At 46.8% G+C, this 8,967-nt stretch overlaps 1 protein-coding gene across 1 annotated transcript in view; it reads left to right on the forward strand.

Annotated features, from left to right (window-relative positions):
• The window catches only part of LOC104158198 (LIM domain-containing protein 1-like), a 17,013-nt gene extending 12,436 nt beyond the window's left edge, over window positions 1–4,577 (forward strand). The window contains exons 4-7 of the mRNA XM_009695782.1: window positions 907–1,037; window positions 2,161–2,212; window positions 2,912–2,980; window positions 3,930–4,577. Coding sequence (XP_009694084.1) covers window positions 907–1,037; window positions 2,161–2,212; window positions 2,912–2,980; window positions 3,930–4,067 — 390 coding nt within the window. The 3' untranslated portion in view covers window positions 4,068–4,577. The remainder of the gene's footprint in view (window positions 1–906; window positions 1,038–2,160; window positions 2,213–2,911; window positions 2,981–3,929) is intronic.
• Window positions 4,578–8,967: the final 4,390 nt, after the last annotated feature.

The following is an 8,967-nucleotide window of genomic DNA, read 5'->3' on the forward strand; positions in this document are numbered from 1 at the left end:
TGCTGAAGCAGGCAGCTGTCGTTAGCCTACAACAGGTACCGTCTATTCAAGATGTGCACGGAGTGGGTCACGGCTCAGGGGGTCAGCTGGCCTTTAGCCAGCACTGGGCAGCGTTCGGTTGTGGGTGATTCAGAGGGAGACAAATTCATGATTGTGTAGCTGGTGGTGTAAAACTACAGCTGAGGCAAAGAAATTGGGAATTTCTAGGTGGCCATTTCACAGAAACCAAGATTTTCTAATGCTTACCATTAATTATCTTTGCTTGCCTGCTTACACTGGAAAGCATTAAAATTGGAAGAGCTATTTTATACTCAGAAGTCTGATCGCTCGGCTGATGGACCATGGCATTCCAGGTAGTAATTGCTGCCCCAAAGCCAGCAGGTGAATTGCAGCTGTCGAGTTCAACACAGTTTCCATAGTCTGTGTTAATTAGGAAGCCAGGCTAGCAAATACAAAACTCTTGGATACCTAAGGAATGATGAAAATCTAGCAATAGTATTTGTTTCAGCCTCTCATGGAGAATATAAAGATGCATTTCCTTCTGTTGGTCTGGTACGTCTTGCCTTGTGATCCTGCTAAGTATTCTCTACCTGTTGACTTCAGAAATTATTTTCTTTCCTTTGAATTCTGTTACTTCTACCCTTTGTAATGCTAAATACCTTGACTGAGACTCTGAATTGTTTTCTTACCCATGCTAATAATTCATTTTTCTGGAACCAGGTGATATATATTGATTCCAGCTGCCCTTTCCATCCCTGTTACCTCATTTTTCAGATGAGCTGCCTGAAAAAAGACGTAGCCCCGCTGATGAATATGCAGCATTGTCTGATGTAAAGCTGTGTGTTTATTATTCTCACCTTTGTTGGCTGTTCACAGGCAGTTTTCCTGTCTCTTGGTTTGTTGCAGATCCTGCAGGCTCTAGGGAAATCATATCATCCAGGCTGCTTCCGATGCGTGGTCTGCAACGAGTGTCTGGACGGTGTGCCATTCACCGTAGACTCTGAAAACAAAATCTACTGTGTCAGAGATTACCACAAGTAAGGACAAAATAAACAGCAGAGATGCTCCAGTCAACAAGCCCCTAATTTAGCTTTGCAGCTAGTTAGGAAGGGCGGATTATTAAAATAGGGACAGGGTTAGAAGCTACAAGTTTGAGGATGGGGCTAGAAATTCCCTAGAAATTCCTGATGTCTCTCCTCTTGTCCTGCCGTTGACTCCTGTGTAACTCTGAGGAAGTCGCTTAACCCCTGGGCTTCAGCCGCCCCTTCTGCAAAGCAGAGATAGTGAGAAATAACGCTCATGAAGTGTTCAGTGATGTAAGAAATTAGTCCACTCTAAAGTAAGACTGTGAATGCCTTTGGAAATCGACGTGTTTCTGTCTGAGTAGTTGAAGAGCTGAGTTTGACTTTTAAAGAATCACCGCTGAGCCTGCAAAGCAAATCTTTCATCCAGCTCTAAATTAAACAACTGATAAATCCACTTACAAAATCACTTGTCCGTTGGGCAGTGATATAAAATGGCTGTGCGCTGAGCTGGTAGGTGTGATATTAGAGCTGCGTACGTTGTGAGTGTCCTGGCTTGCTTTGCTCCTGGCTCTGTTTTCTGAGCAGTCAGGGTATTAAGTGTTGCTCGGGCAGCCCCTGGAACTGTTCTGTGTTGTGCCAAGATTAGACTTGCCTCCGTGTGTCACCGTCGTTCTGAAATGATGCATATTTCCTTGCAATGTAATTAAATTTAATTATTTATCATGTTACGTTGTGTTATGAGGCCTTAAGGAACTGTAATGTCCCACGGTATTTTCTCTGAGGTTTGCTGCCCCGAGGCTGCCGCTCCTTTTGATGTGTTTTTCTGGGGATGGTCCTGCTCAGCTTCTCCTCATTCTGTCTTCCAAATCTCTCAGCAGCAGCCAAGAATTTTACAGGGCGTTTTGGTTTTTTCCTGGCGCTAAGTGTAAAATGTGAGGCTTCTTTTTGCCTGAGTGATCAGCGTGTGCCAAGCTTTACTTACAATCAGTGCTAAAATGAATTTATGATCTCAGGATGCAAAGCTGTCCCGTGGATAAGTTATTTACAGCTGCAGCTTTGCATCTTATCATCGAGTACAGGCCTCTCTTTTTATGTCGATCTATAACTCGCTTTCAATTTCTCGTTGCTTTTCCAGAGTTTTAGCTCCAAAATGTGCAGCATGTGGACTTCCCATTCTGCCCTCCGAGGTGAGCGCCTTTTATTCCGTATCCCCTCGGGGGAGGGAGCTTCATGTCTCGGGTCTTGCCCTCTTTCACACTTGACCCTGTGTCAAGATGAATGTCCTCGCGGATGGGGAGAGATGATCGCTTCCTCCAGAGAGCAACCTTTTGACCTGAGCTCATACGCTGTTCTTGAGATGTGACCCTTCTTTTGCTCGATAATGAAGCTTATTCATGCTGGGCCAGGCTGCTTTTTCCATCTCCTGCAGGATTATACTGCTGCTAGTTTTATGTTTGGGGTACCTTTCCTTCATGTCAATAAATGCTGGTGGCACTCATGAATAACCTACGTGTGACTCCTCTGAGACTAACTTGTTTTATTACTTGGAGGAGGTGAATCTTGGGCAAAACTTACTTGAAATGCTGAGAAATGTGATATATGGAAATTACCAAATCATTAATGCATGATTTGAGATAGATGTGACTTGTTAAACAGAGAGAATTTTACATTTCTGGTGTTACGTTTTAGAGAATACCTGCCGTCAGTCGATGATGAAGCTTCACTGTAAAAATAACTGCAGGTGGCAGGATTTATTTGTGGTGTCCAGGCAGCAGCCCAAATGCATTTCCTCAGCATTCACGTTGTTGCAGGAAGCAATCTACAGAGTGCATGTGTCTGATCCGGCTGTAATCCTTTGTAATGTCTTTTTTGCTGAACGCTTACAGGGGTCTGATGAGACCATTCGGGTTGTGTCCATGGACAAGGATTACCACGTGGAATGTTATCACTGCGAGGTGGGTCAGCAGCTTTCTCAGGGAGTGGGCACTTAATAGTGATAACTGCTATTATTGTGAAGATGGAAATAAATCTCCTCCCTTCCAATGGCAGTAGATGAGCAATTCAAACCTTGCATTGAGCGACCCTTTCTATCAGTGGCTGAAAAATTTCCAGTTTAAGGACAAAAGTTTTTGCAGCGGTGTGTCTCAGCTGCGATTTCATTTGCTATCCATGAAGTTATGGGCAAAGAGTTAATTATCACTTTAAAACTTGGCAGTTTATTTGTTAATGAAGGAAACATGGTGACTTAGGTTCTATTGCTGCCTTTCAGAAGCCTTGAGCTCCAGATCGCATTAGTATGTCTGATTTCCAGGTCAGATTGTTCAAAAATGCTAAGGTGATGACTGATCCTGTGTGGTGTAAGTTACCTTCACTCTCACGGGAAATGAACGTGCCATCGGGGCTGAAGAAAGGATATGGCTGCACAAAAAAATCCCAAGAGCTGCCAGCTTTTAAATACCAAGTGGTCTCTGTGCAGGGCTTCCCAGAGAGCATTCATACTTCTGCGCTGCGAATTAAAGTAAATAGATGTCTTCTCTCGCTGTGCTCATCATGCAGTGGAAAGAGGCCCTGACTCAGCAGGCTGGTTTCACATCGGTACAGCTGCAATTAATGTAATGTGAAGAGGTGAATCCTGCCTGAGAGCGTAAGGAGACACCAGCACGTTTAAAATACATAGGGTTCTGCCTCTCCACAAGATAAAGCTTATTCAATAAAACTGCTTAGGACAAATTTGTGCAAGGCTGCCCCTCAAAATGCCTATGTCAGATGCTTTCCTTCTAGGAAGGACCTGTTGGCTGGGTGTCTTCTGTCCTTGTCACAAAATCACCTTCCTGGAAGTCAGCCCCCAGTTGACAATGGAAGATGAACACATGCTCTAATAATTTGCACGGCCTCTCTTTGCAGGACTGTGGGATGGAACTGAATGACGAAGACGGGCATCGCTGCTACCCGCTAGATGAACATTTGCTTTGTCACTCCTGCCATCTGAAACACATAGAGAACGGCACAACCCCAGCAGCTGCGTACCAGCACCACTACTAGCCAGCGTGGCTGGCATCGGAAGGCCAGGACAGAAGACTTGTTACATGATCTCCCTCTCCCCACCTCAGTTGATTTCCTGTGCATGTTTTTTACCAGTCGGCAATGTTCCTGTAAAAGGATATGAGAGATTTTTGCTGGATTCCCAGAGTTTGTATGCTTGTGAGTTCCAGCTGTATCAAGCCATGTCTACTTGACCGAGAATGTGGCATGTTATCTGAACTGATCTGTTTACTTTTACGTGCCTTTTTCTGCTGTCTGGAGATTCCTCTTGGCTCATTTTGGAAGATTCTTCAGTGAAAGCACAATTCACTGTCGTGCCTACAAACTCGGATCGTGCCATGCACAATGAAAAAGCCAGAGGCTGACTTGCCTGCCTGCCGGGGACATCCCGTCAGTCTACTTAGTGTTTCCTGACAAGCACATTTCATCAGATTCTCTGAAGGACATCGACCTATTAAGACCAGTTCTTAGACACTCTCTCTCTTTTTATTAATTCTTTAGGAAAAGAAAAGAAAGGCATCTGTGCAAAATGTCACACTCAGACCTTTCAGTTGATTCCCCGAACACTGGTATCAAGTCTGGCTGTAAAAGCACCGACTCTCCAAGCACAAACTAGGCATGCTGGCTGGCAGCTGGACGCTGACATCCCATTTCAAACAGAACAAAAAACTGGAACAAGCTAGACTAAGCTACTGCAATGACTTGGGGCTGGGGCTTGCGTATGAGCAGGACACGCAATGGCCAGTCTGCTGTGTCAGAGCCTGAATAGCGGATCACATTTGGAAAGGAAAGGTCGGGATGCTGAAAGTGTGGACATGGGGAAATCCATCCTCATTCTTGTTTGCAGAGCTCACTTTGGGAAAAAAGCTCTCCGTACACAGACACTTGCCTCAGCTTTCCAGTTTGTCCCACAGCTCAGCCCCCAGCCTGGCCACTCCTTTCCATGGTGTTTACCCAGCACAAAGCCATTTCATAATGGTGCTTATTTAGAGCTCTGGGAACAAACTCGAGATTGTTATGAAGGCTTTGTTACACAGGGATTTAGAGCCCAGCTCCACAACCTCTACTCAGAGGAATATGTCGGTATAAACAGATTTGCTCCCATGAACAATAACAGCTTATCTGAGCAAGGGGTTAGAGAGTTTGGCCCTTACTTTCTCTTCTGCTGAGAAAGCAGAAAGGCAAATTGTTTGTCTTTTTGACCCGCCCTGCTTTATAGTCAAAGAAATCTGCTCCCCCACTATGTGTTACATATACGATAGGTGTGCCTGATCTGTAGGTACCAAAGCTGTGCGGCCCCTCATGTACAGGTACAAAGTTTTTGTTTAAGGAAAAGCTCTTAATTTAAAGCCTCAGATGCAGTTGGGGATCTTAGCTACCCTTGCCAACATATGGTGTGGAAGACTAGTTAAATCCTCATGTATCTATGCTAAAGCTGTCAGTTTGGTTCTGATTGGTAGAGGATGGGATGACATCCTTGAAGATCTTTTTAGTAAGGAAACTACAATCGATTAGCTGAGCAGTGGCACTGGGACTCCCAAAATGAGCCCGTGCCGAGAACCCGCTATGGTTCAACCCAACCTCTTTTCCAGTAGCATGGATGTAGCCAGATAGGTGCTTGAACTTCACACCGTGTAGTCAGACTGCCTCGCGTACCCATCTGGAGCAGCACGCGTGCCGGGTAGCAGCAAGCCGCCTGTCTCTGCCCGTGCTAATAAATACCACAGGCCTCCGTTTTGAGTGGTGCGAGTTGCTGCGCTAAGTATTAAACAGAGACACGAGCATCTGCTGTAAAACAAATGGACACCAGTGACCTGTTAGCACCCTCCTACACGTCTGTGTCCGCTTGCCTCGGCTGAAAGGTGAACGTCTGAAACCACCCAAACCTCGGGAGCTCGGTGGTTTTGGCATGGAGTTTCATCGGGTCGACAGACCATCCATCCAGCCTTCTGCCCCATCCAGCCGTAAGCACCTCTGGCTGCGGCTGTTGCTGTTTGGGGTGGGGATGGCAGCACGCAGCTGGAGGTCGGTCCTGCGCTGGAAACCATCCCGAGCTCCGGCTTTGGTGTAGCTTGGCTCTGCAGCACCGTTTCTCCCAGGAACACGCAGCCCCTCAGTGAGTGACCCAAAGCTCAAGGGAAGGGACTTTCCCCCTGCAGTGTACATGGCTCTGGGGCATATGTATCTTTGGAGAGTTTTACCTATGACTTTAAGAGGAGGTAAAATTGACCCCGAATATGTGAGCTCCCTAGAGCCTTAAATTTAGCCTCCAAATGCTGGATAGCGAAGGGATGGGAGCTGACACAAAAAGTAAGGGGTGCTGTACCCAGGCAGTATGGATCGGCGGCAACAAAACACACAGGGCTCTCACCCTGATGCATCGCAGCCACTTGTGTCCTGCAGCACAGCCAGGCCTGGGGACGGGAGGGTTCAAGGTGTGACCGTGTCCTTAGGACTGTCTGAAGGGGCTGAGGTGGGAAATAACACCAGCTGATGTCCCTGGTGTTATTTCAGATTGTCCTGGGCAGGTGGTTCCTCTCCCTGAGCTTCCTTTGGCTGCGAAGGCAGCGAGATATCAAAGTGACGTCTGGAAGCGAGCTGGAAACAGCAGCCTTGGTCATCTGTTGCTCTGTCTTTTAGAGACCAGCTACTGTGTGGCTCGTGCTTGGGCTAGCTCTTGATTTTTAGAGCAACTGCTCATGCGTGTTTTCTGGCCTTTGTTTTGGAAAGATCTGAAAACACTAGTGGGACTGATATTTTCTTTTTAAGCTGTGGTTTAAACTACAATCTCACTCTTGCAGCCTGCCCCACAACCCCAAAATAAGCAGGAAAAAAGGGGAGGGGGAGAAGGACAATTTTCCTTCATGGAAAGCCTGGAGCAGCCCGTTTGTGGCCAGCTGTCTTGCAGGAGCCCCTTTGCATCACCGGAAAGTTTGGCCTCTGCTCCCACACAGCATCTCGTTACCCCTGTCAGGCAGCCCGTATCCCTCAGTGCTGGCGGAATGAAGGCTGCCCTACTTTCAGTTTTGAGGTCCCCTGTAAATTATTAAGTGGCAACGCTCTGCTTTCCTGTTATTTACAAAGAGCTAGACACGACAACGTGAAGCTATTGAAATGGAGCGTGTGCGTTCGTGGGTTTGAAGCTAAAGCATCTCCTGCATTGCCCTGCTCCCCTGCGTGTGCTGACTTGCACCGCTTTCATCTCTGGGAGCTGGAATTCATTTAGGGTCATTATTATTTCTCCTAGGCTGTGGGTGTCTGAGTCCCTGGTGATTGTCCCCAGCTTGTCCCTGGCTCTGCAGCTGCCTGATGGTGGGTCTAGGGGGGAGGCAGGGGCATCCTGCATGGGGAAGGCTTCTCCTCCTCTTCCTCCTGACCCCCCGCCAGGCATCGGAGGAGCTGCAAGCCCTCACTGCCCGCTTCGGGCAGCTCCCCCAAAGGGAAAAACGGGCAGGCAGGTAGCTCTGGAGCTGAAGGTGTGAGGCTTTGCGTCCTCTGCAGAAGAATTTCAGACGACGCATTAAATTCTGCCTATCTCCTGGCTGATACGCCTTGGGTTTTGCTGTTCACGTGAACCTTGTTGTCTTTTTATTTATTAAGGTGCTGAAACATGCTGTGAAAAGTTAGTCTTAATTCCTCCCCCGGTGTGCTCTTCTGACTGGTTTTAGGGTAAGGGACCCTTGGAAGCCCCATTGTGCTGGTAATGAGTAACTCTCATGCAAACAGTAATTCGAGTGAATTCCCTGGAACTCGCTTTCAGGAACCAGAGTTTAATAGATACTTTTTGTTCAGATCATGCTGTTAAATTTCTATTGTTTAGAATACAGAAACTCATTTAAATAGGGATTTTTGCATAAAAGCCCGGGAAAAGCCCCAGCTCTAGAAGCAGCAGACATTTTTGTGTAATTCAAAGCATAAGAAATACCTGTGATTTAGGAAACTGCCCTGATGTTAAACACGGAACAGCAGTTTCACACGGCCTGATGAGGAGCGTTTCAGGAGGTCCGTGGCTCTTCAGTTTCTGAGTTTCATTTGGGGGCTTTTAAAATGTTTTCCCAGTCTTTCAGGGTTTAAATGAATTTTTGTAGATCTTTTTACTACAAAGCGAGTAGCTTCTTGGTCTGGAAATGGTGGAGTTTTGTCAGCATCGGGTGTGCTATGGCAGCCTTGAAAGGGGGAAGCTGGGCTCGTACGAGCTGGTATGGGTCTGGCTGGCTGTTCAAAAGAAAAGGTTATCTTTGGCTGCTGAGAGAAAAAAAGTAAATATCTTCCTGTCCTTGTGCTGATTTTTAGCACTGGGCAAATATTTGGCATCCCTGAATTTCAGTATTGGGGTCTGTTTGTAAGTGCTGCTGTGACCTCCACCTCTCTCTCGTGAGTTCACAGCACTGGGGAGAATCGCAGGCGCACGCTTCCTAATGAATTCAGTCCCTGTTTTGCACTTCCCTGGAGACTTTACCACTTTGTTATTTCAGCAACAGCAAAACCGGGTCCTTGCTTAAAGGAAGGACACACGCTCTCCATCCTTTCTTGAAGGCTTTGACCCAATCCTTCAAATTACCCGAGTATCAGCCTGCTGCTGGTCGATGCAGCGGCAGCTTTGTACTCCGCTGTTGTTGCTGACAAAATCACACGGAGGACTCCATCTGCATTGAACTTCGAGCGTGCAGGCAGTCCCACTGAAACCAGTAAGGCCGCACATGTACATGAAAATCAATGTGTGCACGTGGGTCAGTGTTGGATCAAGGGCAGAGCGATTTTACCTGAGGACGAATCCACGGCAGTGTAAAAATTGCCTTGAAATGATTGCTGGAATGAACTGCCAACGTTTTTGTTCAATAAACAAGAGTACGTACTGAAGCAGTGTGGGTGCACAGAGAAAGAAGGATGTGACTTAAAA

Source organism: Cariama cristata, unplaced genomic scaffold (assembly GCF_000690535.1).
Source record: "Cariama cristata isolate BGI_N322 unplaced genomic scaffold, ASM69053v1 scaffold33242, whole genome shotgun sequence".
NCBI lineage: Eukaryota > Metazoa > Chordata > Aves > Cariamiformes > Cariamidae > Cariama > Cariama cristata.